The following is a 20,861-nucleotide window of genomic DNA, read 5'->3' as shown; positions in this document are numbered from 1 at the left end:
CATTAAGTTCCAGCGACATAACGGACCGTATGAATAAAAACTAAGAAATTGCTTTTTTTAATTTCGGACCTTTCACTCAATTTATTCAATAAAATTTAAGTAAAATGGGAAAACATAAATTTTCACTGAAACTGCTGAACAAATGGCAATAAGAGGCACTATAAACTCAACAATTTTGAAAACCCGAACAACGGGAAGCTAATGCTGATCTTATGAATGCTAAACGAGTTTGCATAGTATCCGCGGGCATTGTAGAGGCCTTAATGCTAAAATTAAGTGTTTCAAAGCTTTTTCTCCTTCCGAGCGGCAAATGGCTTTTATTATTATCTGTTTTTTTTATGATAGAAGTGCACTATGGCGAACCCCATTGATCGAGTGGCAGCCAATGTTAATGCAAGCCCCTTGGATATATTATAGACCACATGACGTGTTCCAATGAGTGGTAATGTTAAGCTAATTGCCTTAATTTTAAATATTAACCAGTTTTTATGTCAAAATTCAGTTACGCATTTGAAATACAAATTCTGCTTACTGAGGTTATCACTTGGTAAATGGAAGTCTGTCATCGCCGCTGCAGTAGTACGGAAGCGTCGAACAAGTTTTTAAGAAATATCTCATCAAAAAATCACTGCGCCTCGCTTCTACCCAAAGAAGCGCTCATGCCATCATCGTGGTAAGGTTAAGGCCTTCCTCAAGGATGGTCCCAGTTAACCAGTTCATCTTATATGCTTCACTGGGTACAAAACTGGTATGACTGATATATTACGTGATGCCGACCGTGCTGGACGTAATGTCAGCAAAAAGAAGGTCGTTGAAGCAGCAACGGCCTATAAAACTCCAACAATGATTGTAGTTGGTGCTGTAGGTTACATTGAAACAAAAAATGATGGTCGAGAAAAAGAGTTTTACCGAGCCTAGCAAGGGTCGGCAGCTGACTTGGCCATAGTAACTCATGTTAGAGAAATACGTGCGTGTCAGCAATTTCTTCGGAGAGGATGAGATGGTAGACTGTGTTGATGTTATCACGGGGTAAAGGTTTTACGGGAGTAACTGCTCATTGGCGTACACATAAAGTATAACGCAAGACACAAAAGGTTCCGCGAATATTCCCTGTATCGGCGTTTGGCATCCATTTCGTGTGTTCTTCACCCTCATAAGTGCCGGTTAAAAGGATCGGTGGCAGCGTCCACATCAACGACGGCTTCCCTGAGTATGATTTAACTAATTAGAGCATCACCCCCATGCTTGGTTTTCGCACTACGTTAAGGTTACTAATAAGTTTGTAATGCTGAAGGGTTGCTGTATTGGCTCCAAGAATCACGCGCTTACAATAAGAAAGCCGTTATTGAAGCGATCCCAATGTGAACAAAATCAAACACAAATTTACAACAGATCGTATAAGATGGATTATGGTCAATTCCACACCACAGCCGACAAATTGCCATTTATGGGTCCACTCAAAAGCATTGCATCAAGGAGGCTACCGCTAGTGCTGCACACCAAATTAGCCCATACATAGGTGCTCATTTGTATTTAATTGTTTTCTAAATAAAACTGCAAGATTTAACCCGGGAAATATCCTGTAAACGATACCCAACCCAATGCCAAAACTCAGCGAATATCCATGGATCTAACTGCTGCGCCTAAAATTCTGCCGGAAAGATTTGAAAAAAACAATTTTCTATGTAATTTTTCAGAACTGCTGAGTACGTAAAAACCAAGCAATGTTTATATTCAGCGTCAAAGTTCTATGCGCAGTTGCTATGCTATGAGTTTAGACAGTGGCGTGGGAATAAGGTAGAAAATTTATTTAACTCACAATGGTTCTAAAACTATGTTCATATTACAGCGTAAAATAGTAACTTTCGACCAAATTATTTCAAATTAATCCGGTGCGTTCACACTTGCTTTTCTGGTGTTTACACTTACTTGATTAGCACGTGTAAGAGTGCGTGGTTTGTACTTGATTTCAAAATAAATGATTGCATACCTTTAGGCATGTTTTTTTTAATTTTCCCAAATGTCCCTCCCTTTCCCTTTTTTTTTCTACATTTTCATCCAATTCCTACTTAAATTATTGACAGACTCTATAAGGCGAAATTACGTAAGGCGTTTTCGTTTCTAAAAAAAATGTTGCCTTTTCATTGCCCGTTTGCTACTGTTTGTGCATAGAGAGCTATGGGAAGGTAACATTTTTCAGTAGAAACGAAAACGCCTTTAGACTCATGAAAAAGTACATATATTTAATTGATCAGGACGTAGAGATGAGACGATTTAGCGACGTCTGTCCCAGCAATTTCAGGCCAAATTTTGAGCTTCGGGGGAAAAAATAGAAATGTTCGTTAGACATAATGATATTCTATTTAAATAGACTTTCTTCAATACAAATCTAATCCCACTGTAAATATTACGCAAACTAAATTGATTGAATTCATGGTAACGGCAATGTTCGGAAGGCGTAGCATGTTTTATGATGGGCTCAAAGACGATATGTCCACTATCATATTATATTCCTTCGCCTTCCGTATTACAGAAGCATTTTCCAGGTGAATGAAAACAACTTTTTTGGGTCTGAAAAACTCCAAGTACAGACATTTAAAATTTAAAAATTTTTTATTTTTTTTTTTAACATCTTTGCATGAGTATGGTTTACACAAGTCTCTCATAATTTTCTACGCATATAATTTTATAGTTATCTCAAATTGCAAACACTCACCTCCCATCCACTACACAAGTATTCAATTTCGTTTATGACAAAATTCCAGCAAAATCACATCTTGACATTAGAAACTCAACTGCAGTTACGTTAATGGTAACGGTAATGCAAATGCGTTTTCGATTATATTCCATACAGCCCGTCAAAGCGCACTGCCATCTCTGACATTAACGAACTGTCTGTCAGTTATGTTACCCTCTACGCTTCGCTACCATTTTCACATTTCACGCTTACAGCACAGTTTCGAGCTGGTATGGTCGACCTACGAGCGGTATCTCAATTGTGGCAGCCGTTGTTAGTTTAGGGCAATGCATTGCCACCGCAACGCCTCTACTGCTAGCCTTTGCCAGCGGTCTTTTTCCGCAACAACGCATTACATCATCGTCGTTGTTAAACTCGCTGCATTGCAACTCAATACTATTAAGCCAGATGGGCAGGTGATGGCAAGTGTTTGCATGTGCCATTGGTACATTATTTACGTGCAACGTTGTGCTGAAGACAGCTGTAGTTGGCTGTATTGGTTGATTTGGCTGGTAGGGTTGTTGTGTTGTGGGATTGGGTGTCGCCCGTGGTGCGACGCATGTTGGTGCTGTTGCAGCGCCAGCATTTTGTTGCTGTTGTTGTTGTTGTGCCATGTCAGAGAGCTCCTGTGCGAGTTGATGATTTTGTAATCGTCGATTGGGGCGAAATTGGAAGGGTTTGCGGTTTTCCAGTATTAGCTTGATGTCACGAGCCGATTGCCACCATCTGCGGTTAGAGAATAGTAAATGAAGAAAATGAGAAAAATATACCTGCTCTGTAGGTGGATTATTGCGTTATTTAATGTGACATGTGTGTAATTTTTGGATGGCAAATTGGAAGGCAATATACTGCTACTCAGTTGGGCAGAATGGTACAACATAGTGTTTACCACGAGGTGAAAAAGAAGAAGAATCAACAGCGGGACTTACAGCATACAGAACTAGGATTGATTTTTCTATTCAAAAATCGCTATAACACTTTACGGTACCATAGAATAGTATTAGTAGGCGATCGACTAGCATATCGTTAGCGAATACCATTAAGAACCTTCGGCACTACTTACCAAGTGGATAATACTTAGCATATCATTTGCAAAACTTTGTTTTTTTTTCAAATTATACACTTATCACGGTAACCTGGAAACCATTTCAACCCTCAAGTTTCTTCCTTTCGCCGATTCCTGTTGCTACTATTTCGGGGGACCTCACTGAACTTTTTCCAAAAAAAACTTTTACTAATTCAAATAATACACAAAAATTTAAAAAAATTGGTTTCCTAAAATGTTAAAGTTGTTTTTGATAGACTTTTACGCATCTGTAAGTAAAAATTTTCCATCAGCTTTAGGTTTTGAGAAAAACGTGGTAAAAGTATCAAAAAATCGCGTTTCGCAATATTTGAGAAGCTCTGGCAAGGAAACACTTAGGCTTAAATTAAAGCTAGAACTCTTGGCTACTATCCCTTCAAAAATACCATTCGTGCTCCTTGACTTGATGGTCAGTTATAGTCATTTATTGAACAATGAACTTCGCCAAAATCAGTTTGTAGTAAATTTACAAACTCATTTATATATAGCCTACTATAAGCAACTACCATAGCTATACCTGCATACCAAATTTCAATCTCGTGGGTCTTATGGTTCCGAAGTTACAGCTGATAAAAAATTTAACGCCTATGGGAGGTGCCACGCCCCCTTGTCGAATCCCAAATTTTTTTTCTCCCCATTATAGGCCTAAGTGTCATTGTAGTACTCTGTCAAAATTTCGTTCGATTCTGTCTGTCCGTTTAGGCTGCAACCGGGCACATACATACATACATACTTCCACAAATATATAGTAGATATCCATCCTTCTCTTAGCGTAAAATAATTTTTGGGGATATCTCGGCCACAGGGCCACCTATCGTGTATGTTTTAAGTCCGAATATTTCTTTTCAATTGGCTAAATTGTATTCTAAATATGAGCCAAATCGGCAAGTAAATCCAATTTTTAGGAATATCCTGAAATCGGTACAGCCGTTTCTCTATGGAATTGTGAAATTGTGGCGTCTCAGCTTTCTTCATTTTTTGGCAACAACAACAAAAAGTTTCGAATTTTTAAAAATCGAAAAACCTTCCACACAGAAGGTCCAAAAAAGTGCTTTTTACAGAATTGAAATCGGTTCAGCCATTTGGTCAGGCAGCGCCGTCACACGAAAAAAATTTCATTTTCATATATATAGAATAAATAAACATTTATAGCAAATATAAATACATACAGGTTTGACTATGTATGCCTACGGAAGATTGTAATGCAATGAAAATACAGAAGTAGTAATAAAACTAGTAAACTATATACAAAAAAAAAGCAAATGGTAGTCACAATGTCTGGACATGGAAATTGAGTAATAAAACTAACAATCTCATGCGTTTCGGCTTTTTTGGTTCTCTTTTAGCTAGTTTGTTTCGAAAGAAGCGATTTTAGCGCTTGCAACTAATTGAGTTTGCATATAAATGAAAATGGCAAAAGGAAAATGGAAAATGAATTTACTACTAGCACAATAACATTGCGAAATAAGTGATTACAGCATTGTCACGGCTACTGCAAAGCATCCAACATATTCGGGCAACAAGACTCACTGCCTCCAGCTTCCATATTGCATCTGCATATGCAGACAAAAAAAAAATGGCAACATAGTGCAAATACATAGCGGCGGGAGTCATGAAACGTCACAAAGTGGCATTTTTGGTGAAATAGTAACGTTGTGAACAAAACTGAATAAACTCTGCACCGCACTGGTTTGTTTGCGAATGCAAATATTTGAATTTTTTAGATGCGGTTGCCGTTAGAGCAGTCATCAATTCAGTTACTCGTACTCTTATGGCTCACGAGTATCAAAAAATATCACATTTCTATCCAGGTGTGTAACAACGTTTAAGTTATACATATGTATGTATGCACATATTTACGCGTAGGTGCAAGTGTGTGCTTACAAAGCGCGCTCTTGAATGCGAGAATCTGTTGGTTAAGCCCTGTTATTCCGCAATGAAAAGCACTTAAGCGTATCCACAGCAGCAAAGAACAATAAACAAAAAACTAACTAAGCATTTGTGATTCGCTGTCCAGTTGGTTTTTCCTCTTTTGTTGACATGGCTAGTTGACTATTTGACTTTCGCTCGTTTATCTGTCCAATGGCAATTTACCATTTTTGTTTGTGCAATTTTTTTCTATACTACTCGTTAGTTTTTATGCGCTTTCCTATGATGCGCCGGCTCTGTGGTTAGTAAGATTTGCTCTTTTCGTATTGCATTCCCGCAAATAAATAAATAAATTCGAGCATATATGTATGTATCAACTGGAATGAATGCAAAACGCAAGTGGGATTTTTAGGGAATGCGCCGAAATTCATGGGTCACACATAATCCTACAATGGATCATACATACTCGTATGTAAAGAGCTATGAACGTATGGGTGAATATGTGGCTTCGGTTGGTACCGTAAAAGATTTTCTTATTATTATTATATTTTGATAAACAAAACTTTGATTACTCCTCTGGTCAACTAATTAAGTTAGTGGCATTTTGAAATTGTTTGAAAATTTTTCTTTGTATATTTAATAAGTATTTGTTTTTCTTTCATTTCAAACTTTTTGGAAAATCATGAAAATTGAAAATTGTTAAATTAAATTTTATCACGATAAATGATTTCATTGTATAGGTTAATTTTTTTTTTTAAATCTGCAATCAAAAAATTGTTTCATTCGCACACTTACTTTCAAAGAAAAATTTCTAAAACACTGCAAAAATTTTCAATTGTTGATTAAAAAAAACTATTTGGAATTTTGCAAGAAATTTGAAAATATTAATCTTGGTAAATTCGGAAGAAGCCTTACCCATAAGGAAAAAAAACTTGTATCCCCTAATTCAGCTAATCTAAAATCACACAAAAGTTTACATGTACACTGGAGCATCAGTGGAATTATCTGACCATTTTGCTAATGCACCCATTTACATATGTAGTAGTTATTCATGATCACTTACCGATACCAGGGGCTCAGCTGCGATTTAAGTATCATATAAATATTTATGAAATATATGGTCAACTGCAAAAACCGAAAGAAATGAAAATATTATTGCATTTCCTTTTTAGTAAACACATTTGATACGCACCGTTGTAAACAGAAAGAATACAAGCCAACCCTTGGTCCACATACGACTTAGTCCCCAGGCTTGTCCTTGCAAAAAATAGTATTGAATACCAACGAGTAGAGTACCAATAATGCCGAAGGCCACCAAAGTGAGCAACGAAAACATTTGACAGTCTTCCTATTGAAGGAGAAGGTTCATGGAAAATTAAATTAAAAAGTGAGGAAAGATTGTAGTTGATACAAATGCATAGTATGTACACACATAAATTAGGTAGATTTTTGGATTGAGTAATACTAATGTTTTGGAGTAACATTTGATTCAAAAGTGAAAAAATCTATAGTAATTAAAGCGCTGGGGTTGCAGAAATCATATTTCGTTTGTAAAACTGGGATTTCCTTGAGCGTCGTGGATACCTATGAGATTTTAAGGATTAGATGATACTTAGTGGGAATAAAGAAAAAAAATTACTTAAACAATTTTTTTTTTAAGTAAGTGCAATGCATGTATGCATATCAAGTTAAAGAGAAGAGTCTGCAAAATAAAACAGATAAAATTTGTTGGTGCATTAGGCGAGTAGGTATTGAAAATGTCCTTTTAAAATTTTATCCTTGAAAATCTGCAGCACTTTTCTTTTTTTTTGAAAAAAGTATACGTTAAGGACTAATTACACTCGAACATATCGTCGAATTTCGTTTTTCTTACTTTATTAGTTTAAAAAAATAAAATTTATTAAAAGGGTATTTTCAGTACATTTTCGTCCTTGTGAACCAAAAAATTTAATTTCTTTTTAACTAAACAGAATTGTTTTTCATTCATTTGGTACCCACATTGTTATTCTAAATTGCACTGAATTGTTTAATTAACTCTTGAAATTAATCAAATAACTCTAAAATTACAAAGTCCTTTAGAAAAATCCTAACGTCAGAGCGAACAACTAAAAACGCAGTTTAATATATTTTGGCTCAAGGCGAATTCATACAAGGTGATAGCGGCAGCACCAAAACAGAAAACTACACTAACAAATTATACGCACAATGAAAACAAGAACGCAAAAAATTTACAACAAACACATAATTTTGACAATTAGCGCAATTCGCATTGAAATCAGCTGCCCCGGTAACGTCACCTTGCATGAATTTGCCCTGTTTTGGCCGTGGTTTCGTGTGCATATTGATTGCTTGCTGGGTTTTTGGTTTTTGTTTTTTTTTTCGCACGGTTGACAGTTGAAATACAGTTGCCAAAATGTATCTGGTTAACCTGACGCTTGAGTAAGTCCCCCCAATTCCCCACGACTATTTTCACCCAAATCATATCTCTCCTTTTGAAATTGTTCATTTAAAATTTGCTTTCCAAGAAAATCTTTTCGAACATCAACTAGTCGAATATCAACTATTTAACATAGCTGAACCTTTTATGATTTTTTGCTATAAACACATATATAATTTTGTTTCCTCGAAAATGAAAAACTCACTGTTTGTAAATATACAAGCTAGTTCACGCTTTAAGTAGTTAATTATTTAGCAAACTCCCTTAGCCGTAAGCGAAAGGCCTCTTTTGCGTGGAACATAGAAAGACTAAACGTTAAGCTCTTGTAAAGGGGAAATTTAAAATTAAATACGAAACTAAAAGAATATGTAATTAATTGAAAAAGTGAATCACTTTACTTTTTTCCAAGGTTAACGATACATATGCATGTATGTATGTATGTAAATGTATGTAATTATAAGCACCTGTGAAAATTCAGTCAACAATCACTCACGCACTCACCTGCAAGGCACGTCGACTCATAGAGCGTGAATACCACATACGCAGCGATTGAAGGCAAGTATATCTGCAAAATAAAATAAAAAAAAAAAAAACCTTTTTAAAACAATGCAGGTGGTAAATAATGAAAATGTAAATTTATATCGACGTTGATGGAATTGAACTTATTTATAATTATTTACGCAAGCAACAAGGATAATTTATTAAGTGCAAACTCGACCGCTGGGCATTCAGGAGAGCTTTTTTCGAGCAGAAAAGCTGCTTGCGTTAATAAAAATGCACAGCTTTACTTGGTCGTGTATGTAGATCTTGAAAATACGTGCATACATTTGCGCAAAAGTAGTGGGGCAATGTGCATACTGAATTTGTTTACAGAAATATATTTACTAAAAAATTTAAACGGCAATATTCGTTAAAAAAATATTTAAAAACTTTATCACGATTATACAGGTCTCACTTAGACATGATTTCCATTGTACATTTTTTAAAACTTTTCTATATATACTTTATTTTCCGGTAACGGTATGTAAACCAGAGTTAATCGTTAGTGCAGACGGAGCATGAGCCTAGCTATATAAACTTTTGTATTCTTAAGGTAAGGCAGCTGAGAAGAAATGCACGAGAGTTGGTGCTTGGCCAGCTAAAAAGTAATCCGCGGTCGGTCGACTTCTGGCAACATTGCGGGGTTTTCGCTCAGTACATTAAAAGTATACCTTAGAGTGCCCAGTCTGACCCATTCTTCAGTCAAGTAATTTCACTACTTCCTAGAATAAAAATTGCTCTGATTTGGGAATAATCAAAAACAGTAAAGAGGCATAGAGAGAGAAGGAATTCTCGACCATTTCCGATCGCAAAACTCGGCCTCGAATATATTAACTGGACCCCTATTCCAGAGGTTGTCAATCTCGCAATTACCCCATAGAGGAAAGTAAGAATTCGAAGCGCCGAAGATTTAGGACTTCTCATATGGCGGGTTGAAGGAAAGAAACTACTTTCTAGCTCAATGGCGGAGCGGACTGTGGAAGCTGATAAGCTGAAAATGGCATCAAACGCCCGACTCCAAACTTATTAAAAATTTAGGAAGGCGCCAACCACCTAGCAGTTGTTTCTAAAATACTTCTCCATATTTTTAAAAATTGATTTACCCTTCAAGTAGGTGTGCTGTAAGAGAGTCAATCTCTCCCAAGAAATCTTAATCTCTGCCAAGAAATCTGTTTTTTTTTGCTATTGCAAATCAAGCAGCCTCTCGAGAGTCTTCAATAGACTGCTGTGCCTGAAACTCTTAGAAGATACGTGTCAGCTTTTTCCTGCATTAAGAACAGGCGTTACCCTCTTTGAAATATTCACCTACTTTTGCAGCTCGCTTAGATAGGAGTCAGCCAGCGACACTACGCCTCCATCCATTCCAGTTGTGCAGGAATTATTTCAGTATAAATTTTTACTGAAGATAGCATTTGAAGAGCCAAGAATTGAGTCTTCTCGTTCGAATGCCTTTGGTAGGAGAAAGAAGTCAAGTTCAGCCGAATTAAACACCAAGATATTGCAATCCTGAAGCACTTGCATGCAAATACATGCAAACATACATACATACATACATATCGTAATTTATTAATAAATTGCTGATTGTTATAATTTTATTTGGTGATACGAACATTTACAGAATCATAAATACATGCATACATACATACGGTGCCGAAAATATATATAGGCATGCGACATTTTAGCATTTAAAAAATAAAAAAACATTAAATTAACAAAAGATAAATAGCCAAAACTTGTTAAAATTTCGCGTTCCAATTTATATTTCCGCTACCGTATGTTTGTATGTATTTATGATTCTATAAAATGTTCGTATCACCAAATAAAATTATAACAACCCAGCAAACATTTGGAGTCATAAATGAGTCTTTAAGGAGTCCCATTTCGGAGCCTTTGTGCTCATAATGAGCTCATTTAAGAGTCTGAAATGAGGGTGTTTCCCTTCCTGCGTAGGTCGACCTATATGAGCTTAAATTCATACATCAAATGAGCCTCAATATGAGTCATATTGGACTCTTATTGGCCTCATATACGGCTCATTTTGGACTCTTTTTGAAGCTCTTAAATGACTCTTATTGGCCTCATAAATGCCTACTTTCGGAGCTCCTTGTATGCTGTTCTGTGACTCTTATTGGCTTTATTCTTCAACTCTCTTAATGAACTTACTTTAGAGCCATGTTAGCAAGGAATTCATTTCAAATACTGTTGGATATTTATATACAAACCTCTGCGCATACATATACATATATGTATATTTATATTGCAGCATTCATGTAATGCAGCTAAATTTTGTTTATTTTTCCTTCCTAATTATTTCTGTATAAACAAGTTTAGATATAAATTTCTAGTCGTTATTGTTTTTATACTGGCACAAAGTGCTGGCTCATAACTTGGATCATATATGACTCCTAAAAGATTCATATAAGAGTAAAAAAATGTTTGTTTTTGAAACTCATATTTCTTACTTACCTAGGACTCCTTACCAACTCATATATTCTGAGCGCTCAGAATATGTTTGCGGGGAATCAGCAATTTGCGCCGCGTTCTAAGGCTTCAATGTATGTACATTAGAGTGGATCACCAAAAAAAAATTGTGGTTTTGCCACCGTAATTATAAAACCTAAGTATTGTTGTTTAAAGCTTCCGCCAACATATTTTTCCGAAAAATATTAAAATTTAGGTGACCTGAAAATGCCTCCAAACGTCTCATTATTTTCATGCCGTTGATAAAATTTGTTTTTAATTTTTAGCATATGAAAACTCGACTTTTGGAGGTTTGTACATATTTGCAAATCGGTCCAGCTCACGTAAATCTTAATATTTTTCGAAATATTTTTATGAAGCCTTAAAATATAATACATTTTACACCCTAATGTAGATACATATGCATTTGTAATCAGCACAAAATATTTCCAAATTGATGCCGAATTCGCGCTTAACTTGAGAAGTTATGACTTTGCAAATCAATCCTAGTCTCACAGCAAATCCAAATTCGTAATTCAGGCCACAAATCGAGTGTAAAAAGAGGGCAAATTCGCTACTTTATCCTTTTTCCGTGTATTCAGCAATCAACAGAGGACAAAAATAAAAAAAATGCTAACAATGAAAGGCAACATGTGCAACAATTTATTGGCACACACACACACACACATGCACACTTGTACTTGTACACATTCACAAGCACGTCAAAAACAACACGCTCATATGTGGTTTAGGGATACAATTTTGCAGCTCATTTGCTGCTGTTATTTTCATTTCCCCCCCACACTCAAGTGCCACTCGGCCAGGCTAATGCTCAATGGGATGAGAAGAATTGGCGGTTTGACAATACTCATACATCTAAAAGGGCACTTATGCCATTCTAAATGTGGTAGCGCCACCAATGTGGGAGACCTGCCATAAACACCCGGAAATGCTACAATGAGCAGAGGGCGCTAGCGGATTGTTGTGTTGTTGCGCACACCCACGTGGTGCACACATGCGCCGCAAAATACATAAGTATTTGGCTAAGTGTGCTTGTGCGTTTGTGCATGGGTATTTTGCGTTGACTCCTATGTACATACATACATACATCCATACGTGCTATATATTTGAGGCTTAAGCGCTGCCAATACTCGCGTCTCCACAGCCATTTGTGGATTTAATTTAAAAGGAAATGGCTTCTCGCAAACAACTTTCGCTGCATGGTTTTTTAGCTCGTATACCGTGAGATACATACATACATACATATATAAAGCAACAATGTTGGATTATACATATGTAGGCGAGTACCTACATACATTGGCGTGCGTGGTCGCGAAAGGTTGCGCGAATGTCTGGCAAAAAAAATGAAAAGCCGTTGCGAACGAAGTTGCAAAGGACATGTGAAGGGGCACGCGATGTTGTCCTTTTTATTACGATTATCTGTGGCATTGTTGCTGGTGTTGGCGCCGCTGTTGTTCCATTTAATCAGAATACTGTTGTTGGCAAATGAAAGTGAACGCGTCAATGGGTCGATTCGTCGTCGGTATATGTATGTATGTATAACTCAGCATGTATGTATACATATATGTATGTGTTTGTGCGTGGGCGGGACTATTTTGTTGTTGCTGTTATTCATGCTTCAAGAATTAAGCGAGAAATTGCTATTCATCGTATAATTAATGTGTGTACATATGCATATTGATTTATTTATTCCACTATATTTCTTTCCTTAATTCGTCGTTTAGTTCGTGATATATTTAATTGCTTCTGTAATGCTGATTGCGTCAAAATGATTTGGCGTTTGCATATAATTTCGAAATTTTAGTATGCAATACTTGTGATTTATGTACGTATGTCAACCAATTCATTTTATTTATCCTGGTGATTCTAAAATAATACCAGAAATTCTGAAAAGGATATGTCCATATGTATGTTCGGGTGTCCCTTATATGGCCAATTTTAAAAAAATGTTCCGAATACTTTGAGAACGGGTTTCAATAACATTCCTTTTATAAAAATGAATTCGCATTTAAGGTTTCAGCTTAATTGAATAATTTTCTGGTGTGCCACAAAGATTTATAAGGTTATGAAAAGTTGGAGACTAATTCATTTTGTTCAGTTTGTTATTATGTAAACGTGAAATTTAATCCAAATCATTCTAACAGTTGGATATTTTTTTTGCGTTGTGGCTTATTCAGTCATTAGTTTCTTTACCTGAATAGATAAAGTTTTATCAAGAAGATAAAGAGCAGAAAATTTCTCATTAAGATACCAAAAATAAGACCTTAAAACTTGTTCACTCCTATACTCTACTCAAAATATCTTTTTGTATATAACTTCATATTACAAAATTTCTCACAAAAATCTAATAAGTATGGAGGGGCACGTATGGCACAACTCGAAGTAAACAAGTAGGTTTCTGCTTATTGCACGCACGCACGTTGGCTTGGGCCGACAGTTTTTTTTTTAGAATTTTGATTAGTAATAGCAAAAATAATTCATTATGTAAAAAAAAATCTTTTGTGAAACGTGAAAATTTTTGGTCAATATCCTAGGCTCGCCCAAGTCCATCAAAGTTGAAGTACTAAAAAAAATGTTTTCTTGGCAAACTTTGATTTTCTACAAAAAAGGTCCACATACTAAATTATGTAGGACTAACACTTTCGAATATTATTGCAATTTTAGTAAAAAAATGTATTTATTAATTTTTATTTTTTGAGCATATTGAACTTTGATGGACTTGGGCGAGCCTAGGATATTGACCAAAAAATTGCAAATTTCACACAGATTATTTTTAAAGCATAACGAATCATATTTTTGCTATTACCAATCAATAGTGGATTTTCGACCCACCCTAACCCACGTTACTAACGTTACTGAAACCCCGTAAGAGGTGCGGTTAAAATAATTCGCATCAATTTTATATTTTTAAGTAGGATCAGTTCGATGGCATGTGATTTATTGCCGTACCTACTGTCAACTGCCGTGTATTTAAGATTTATAGACCACAGTCGCATATTAAAACAGGGCTTCGTAGCGGAGCGAAGCAAAAAAGTAAAAAAGGGTTTTAGTTGGAGCGGAGCTGGAGAAAAGAGCTAAAAAAAATTATTTGCTCCTTAGCTCCTTAAAGAAAAAAATTTCTCTATTTTGTTTTTGTTATTTTCTGGCCTAGTAACGATTTATTTAAGAAGGCTTACAGCCGAAAATATTTTTGTGGAAGGTTGCCACATGTTTGCTAATTTAAATTTAATTTAATTAATAAGATATATTAAATCTTGCAATATGGGTATTAAGCTGAAGAGGTTTAGGAAAGTTTACTGCGGAAAATATTTTTTAGAAGGGTTGCCACTTGTTTGAAAAATTTTGTTTTAATAGATTGATAAAATTAATGAAGTATTACAATACCGGAATCAAACAACACAAATATACTTGTAAGGAGCAGTGAAGCACGCCGGGTATTTTCTAGTAGAATAATAGCATAGGTGGCAACCTTCTAAAAAACTGATGCTCTAACATATATAATATGTAATTTATGTATTTCAAAAATAAATATATTTATCTCCTACAAATTCCTTTAATTCAAAATTTCTATTGATGCTATCGCTTCAATAACGGAAACTTAATTGCCATAATAAACAATTTAACCTACAGTTTATATTTGTTCAACTCTCAGCTGAATTAACTAAATTCACCAGCTGCTATCTGTGCAATTCATTAATTAGTGCAAATATTTTGCAACTAGTTACCAAATTAATACAAATAACTGCATCGAAATTATCGCCTTGCCTAACTCCCCGACTCACCTCAGTGTCTGCACGGTATTGTACTGAAATTGACAAAGCTCACAAACAGTGCTCCTCGAGGTGCTAATCCAACGCTCCAGGCAATGAATGTGCACATATGTGAGCGATCCCTTGCACAAACATGGCGAAACTAATCTGTAAATAGAATTTGTTTTAAAATATACGAAATAAAAAAATTGCGTTAATAATATTTGATTTAAGTAAAAATAAGTTAGCTGCATGCATTTGCATATATACATACAGTGCCGGCAAAAATATTGGCACAGAGAATTTTTCGCAATATCTGCAAAGTTTTTATTCTAATTTCTTTTCGATAATTTTTTATAAAAATATAGTTCGTCCTACACCAAAAAACATAAAAACTAAATCTCTAAACTTCGTGCGAAACTCAGGAAAATTCAATAAATTTGCAACGTTCTATTCAGATTTTTTTAAAAAATTCTAAGGTTCTTCCAAACAAAATACGTTCGACAATTATTTTCTGTATGGAGAAAATGAGCAACACCTTCCCCTAAAAAGTTCCAAAAATCAACGCGATTTTTTAGATACTTCAAACTTGCACTTTGCACTAAAATTAGATGGGCTATAAAACTGCGTACTTAGAATTTTTCTAAAAAATCTGAAGAGAAATTTGCAATTTAGTATGCAAATTTATTAAATTTTCCTGACTTCTGCACAAAGTTTAGAAATTTTGTTTTTATGTTTTTTCTTGAAGTACGAAATATATTTTTATTAAAAAATATTAAAAATATATTTGAATAAAAAAATTTTGCAAATATTGAGAAAAATTCTCTTTGCCAATACTTTTGTCCGGCACTGTATGTATGTGGCTATCAAAAAAAAAAAAAAGCGTTGGCCGTAGGGTATAACATGCATTTATGCAAATACATTAGGCCAGGTCGCAAGAAAAAGTTTCTCCAATAAGAATAAATATTATTGAACACGCGAATTTCTCTTTCACAATGTATCGAATGCCGGCTGAGTTGTTGCATGCAAAGATGCCCTAGGCAACTCTCGAGCTCAGATGATGCATATTATGGAATGCCAAAAGAGCAGAAGTATTTGGGGCTATCTTAATATGGAAAATTAATTCAATCGCGATTTCGAAATCCGATGGAACTGGCTGGGATCTTAATATCGTTTGCAACGATGACCACATTCGATCGACGATCTGCAAAGATATTTAAAAAGTGGGCATTAAAGCAAAAGCTGTCGTCTTTCTTTCCTCAGAAAGTTCTATGGAATCCCAGATTACTACAGCAAGGCAACAAAGCTGATATGCATGATCGACCAGTCTATATAAAAACCTCGCCTTCGTCATGGACTTACTTGATATGCGTTAAGGAATATTAAAGATCCCTACAAACTCTTCGCCAGCAAACAGGAAATTTCTACTGAGTTCCGGGAGAAAGTGTTATTCCGGAAAATTAGAAAGCAGGCAAGTACCCGAGAGGTAGATCTGAAATAGATTGGGGAAGCGGTTAAAAGCATAAATGCGCCAGCGAAAGTGATAGCTAAATCAGGCACCGAAACCAAAAAAGCTTTTACGCCCAAGTAGCAGCCCCAACTAAATTTAGCTCGAGCTGATTACTTACGGCGTTTAAAGGAGTTACACCCTAATCAGCTTACATTTGTTGCAATAGACGGCAGGGCCTAGCTGTCCAAGAAAATGGCGACAAACTTGCCAAGCCTTAAAACACTTAGTTTAGAAAAGGCAGCCTTCAGCTTTATCGAATACCGCTGTCAGGAAAATACTTGCAACACCAAGCAAATAGATTTATATTCTTAATCCCAGGTATTCAGAGAAAACGGCTGGTCCAACTCCGCTTTACATTTCGAAAACATGGATGTACAGATGTTGCAGCCAGGCGGAAGTATAAAGTTCCCCATGGAGCGTTAACAGCGGATCGCCCTAATCGGAATTAGTGGAGCATTAGAAACCACATCTACACTGGCGCTTAACGTCATGTTGAACACGGCACCTGCGGAAATTGCAGACGGAATTGTCGTAGCACGAACTGTTATTAGGCTCAGAGAAACCGGATGGCAACATTATGGAGCTCAGGAGGGCTGTGACTTCGCCCTCAACACGCCGGGTCACAGTAACATCGCGGGAAACAGGAGCAACATACTCAAAATACTGAAAAAAGAATACATGATTATGCAAAAGATTTTGAAGTTTTACTATATGGGTCTATGTCTTTTATCCTGCATTGGAAACTTTCCATCTTCAGACGATGACCCAGAAATCGAGAAATTGGACCGTGCGACTAAAAAATAACAGCCAATTTCACGAAAGCAATTTACATACATAAGTGAAAAATTATTTTGGTTTTTTTTTTTTAGTTTTATAAGGAAATTGACAGAACATAAAAAATCGTTTTACATTTAAATCGCTGGTTAAATCGGTTAGAAGCAATTGCTTTTTATTAAAATTTCAGATATTTTATTTAAATTTATTCGAATACCTCGAGTAAAAGTGATGACATTTTAAGAAAAAGCAGCGGTTGCTTCTCACAGTGACACACTAACGGAACATTTATGGGATCGGAAGACGTGGAATCCATCAACCTCTTTCCATGCAAACGCTCCGCATTACGAGAATGGTGGATATTAATTTTTTTTTTTTCGAAAGGCGATTGACCCGGCCTAATTTTAATATAGACGTATGTATGCCTGAATGTACATATGCTTGCATTATGTAAATAATTTTGAAAATGCTATTTTTTGAATTGATAACAACCAAGTTTTAAACAAATTGAAACTATCATATGTATTTGCCACACAGGCATATTAGATATTAAAAAAATTAACTAATTATTGCCCTTTTTATGCAAATTCAATTAAGTAATAAAATAAATATTGTGCTAGTCATTCGATGCTATGTCCATAGCGCGAAGATAAGTTACAAATTTGCATTTAAAAATTTGATATTTGTGTATGCTAATAACTTGTAGCCCTTAAAAAGGGTAAATGCTGTGGGGCCTTAAAACTGTTTTGCTTTTACTGAAAGTGCATATGTATATACAATTTTAAGAATGCCTTACAAACTCCTTTTATTAAAAAAAGGATACATAAATTAATTTTCCTTTTACTAAAGTCTACCTAATTTGACTTAAGAGGAGCTCCATGCCCTATTAGAGTTAAATCTTTAATGCATAATTTCCACCACTCACCTTTCTGGATTCTCCGAATTATGGCAAATGCGGCAAACTAGCGAACCAATCGAACGTACCGACTCCGTGGGTGTAGTCTGTGGTGGACCCTCACCACTGCCACTCGCTCCGCTTGCCGCCATTTCACCACCTTCCGCCTTAGCTGCCATAGTAGCATCTCTAACCGCAGCTAAGCTCTTCATGACACCGCCGCTACCAGCTTGCAGCATCAATTCCCGCGTCGCACGACTTGTATTGCAATCCAATTCGACGCGCGCCGTTGTTATCGTTTGCTCAGAATGCTCCAACAAAATCCGGTCTAGTGTATGTTCGCCCGCAAATATTTTGCCATCTTCTGCCAATTGCATGGTCGCTAATGTCTTCAGTGCACTGCACTCCGATTGATCAGACTGTAGCGTACAATCGGAGTCATCGGATTTTTGGCTTAATGGTTTATCATTGGACTCCGCACCCAGCTGTACTCCGATTACTTGGTTGATTATTGCCATTGGATCGAAAGCTGATGCTCCTGGTGTTGTTGAAGTGGCGCGTTCCATAGCAGTTGATGTTTTTTGTTATTGGTGTAGCTGCTGTCTTTATGCCTTCGCTCTTTTCGGTAATTACATGGACTCTGGCTGTCGCCCTAGCTGCTAGCGTAGCAAGCGTTGGTAGAGGCAACTGCTCTTTCGCATTTGAATGCTCTATAAGAAGGGGACAATTACATATAACAAAATAAGTTGCTTGAATTTAAATAACGTTTTGACTGGACAGTTTCCGAAAAGTGCAACTGTGGTTTTTATTTCTACGTACCATCTTCTTTACTGTTGTTGCTTTTACCGGCTCTAGCTTCTTCCATATCGCTAAGTTTATCAATACCTTCTGCAGAACTCAAGTGTTATCCGTTTGGCGTAAACAATTTTTATTTAGTTTTATTTTAAACAATTTATGTACAAACAATTTGGTTTAAAATATTTCCGACAGAATGGGTTTTTGAGTTGTTCTTTGCCTTGATTTTTTTTATAATTTTTTGTTTGAGTGTTTCAGTTTTTATTGAAATGTAAAAGTTAAGCTAAGTTACGTATTCAAAATTAAGCGGTATACCGTATACGCGTACGTATTTTAATAGCTTATTTTCTACGCAATTCACGTAAATTCTTAAGCACTTCTCCTAGAATTCTATCTCCTTCTCATCTCTGCAGCTTCTGCAGAAATCGTTATACAGAGCTGCAAATATAGCGGTCATGTACCTAATGGTCCATTGTCCCGTTAGGATTCCTGTAAGAAGCCTAACGTTTAGCTTTCAAAGTCTTAATAAACTCCGCGTTCTTCGTTCGCCCTGCACAGAGCGAGCGCAATACCATGAAGGTCTGCGGATTTTTCCACCTACTGTTGGTCGCTGCCCTAGTTACTCTCTCAACTTCTGAACACGGAAATCGCAGGGGAGGTTTAACGAGCAGGATCGCTTTCCCAAGTCCCATCTCAGATCCATTTCTAGCACATTCGTCTGCCTCCTCATTTCTTAGGATACTACTATGTCCCGGGATCCAGTCAATATTGATTATGTGTTGCTATTAATGCATTTTGAGTTAGGCGTTCCCGATCCTAAGGCTTTGATGGCAACTTGAGTCTCAACAACAAAGTCAAGTTTAAATGAACTCACCAGCCTTGCCGCCACGCCGATTGCATATACCTAAACCTGAAAAACACTGCAGTGATCAGGGAGTCTATAGAACTCTGTTAGAGAAGAAGACGCCAGATTCTGTTCCGATATCTATTTGGAGCCGTCTGTTAAAATGGGTTATCGCTGCGAGCAATATTAAATCTTGGTAGCTTATGTCGGGAAAATATCCATCGATGTTTCCATTGAAGTTGACTCTTGCAAGTTCTATATCTAAGAATATCTAGGAGTATCTCTGTCGCTGCCTGGGGCTTTGAATAAATCGCTGCTGTTTTAAATAGGCATACATGCCGTTGCCCCTTTTGCAGGTTGAGTAGATTCCTCTGGTGGTAGCAAGAAAAGAGGAAAGCCTTCTCTGCGATGGAAAGATCAGGTGGATTAGGACTTGGCTTCACTTGGCATTTTCAATGGCGGGATTAGTTGTGCTTAGGAAGTGGAAGTGCAAGCAACTGACATCAGATACTCACCGCCCCGACTACCTTCGATAAAGTTTCTCGTCGAATGTCTGAGCTCTTCAAACATTTTCTAATGGGTTTTTTTAATTTAGTAAAATTCAAACCATTCATTCCATTTTTCAGTCAGAAAAAGGTGTCAATACATATTCGTATTTAAAAAATGTATACTCTAAGGTTTGAAAATGAATCCAACTCAACTCCAGTCGCCCTTTATGCGCCTGAAGAGGTAATCGAACTATCATTTTTAGTACTTTAATAAAATCAATACAAATACCCGGCGAAGGGTAAAACGAAGGGGCAGCAAAGTTACCAAGAATTTTCATTTCCATATTTTCATCAGGAGAAATAGCCAGTAGGAAAAAACTGGTTGGGTCAACGAATTTTCTTCTCTACTCCTGCTATGTAGTTGAAATTATTTAAATATGCAATGCTTACATTCAGGCGCCAAAAAAAATTGCACGAATTTCCTTCAGGGTGCAAAAGTAATAAGAAACGTTTCATGATAAACTTTACAAATGCCGACCATCATGTCCGTTGGCTTAACGCACATTTATTGTAGAATACCTACTTTTGTGGCCGGAAATGGTACAACTTCGACTTCCTGTTTACTTTGATTTATCGCTCGGCAAGGTTTTTCTATAAG

General features: G+C 36.3%; 2 protein-coding genes and 1 pseudogene across 2 annotated transcripts in view; 2 read left to right on the top strand and 1 right to left on the bottom strand.

The window, feature by feature from the left end:
* Positions 1 to 952: 952 nt before the first annotated feature.
* On the top strand, positions 953 to 1,519 carry LOC118751794 (annotated as a pseudogene).
* Positions 1,520 to 2,665: 1,146 nt separating this feature from the next.
* Positions 2,666 to 18,941, bottom strand: LOC118751793. The gene is made up of 8 exons (XM_036486607.1): positions 18,896 to 18,941; positions 18,655 to 18,786; positions 18,107 to 18,605; positions 14,931 to 15,065; positions 8,629 to 8,692; positions 6,883 to 7,038; positions 6,754 to 6,815; positions 2,666 to 3,463 (listed from the first exon to the last, which is right to left on the bottom strand). The coding sequence occupies exons 1-8, from the start codon at positions 18,939 to 18,941 to the stop codon at positions 2,947 to 2,949; spliced, it is 1,611 nt and encodes a 536-aa protein (XP_036342500.1). The 3' UTR covers positions 2,666 to 2,946.
* A 676-nt stretch (positions 18,942 to 19,617) lies between these two features.
* The window catches only part of LOC118751792 (zwei Ig domain protein zig-8-like), a gene marked incomplete at its 3' end in the record, with an annotated part of 32,007 nt that continues 30,763 nt past the window's right edge, over positions 19,618 to 20,861 (top strand). Inside the window, exon 1 of the mRNA XM_036486606.1 lies at positions 19,618 to 19,701. Coding sequence (XP_036342499.1) covers positions 19,618 to 19,701 — 84 coding nt within the window. The remainder of the gene's footprint in view (positions 19,702 to 20,861) is intronic.

The sequence above is a fragment of the Rhagoletis pomonella genome, unplaced genomic scaffold (assembly GCF_013731165.1).
Source record: "Rhagoletis pomonella isolate Grant_MI unplaced genomic scaffold, Rhpom_1.0 Rhpom_scaffold_00999, whole genome shotgun sequence".
Lineage (NCBI taxonomy): Eukaryota > Metazoa > Arthropoda > Insecta > Diptera > Tephritidae > Rhagoletis > Rhagoletis pomonella.
The sequence above is the reverse complement of the archived record's forward strand: the minus strand, read 5'-3'. Positions and strand labels throughout refer to the sequence as shown.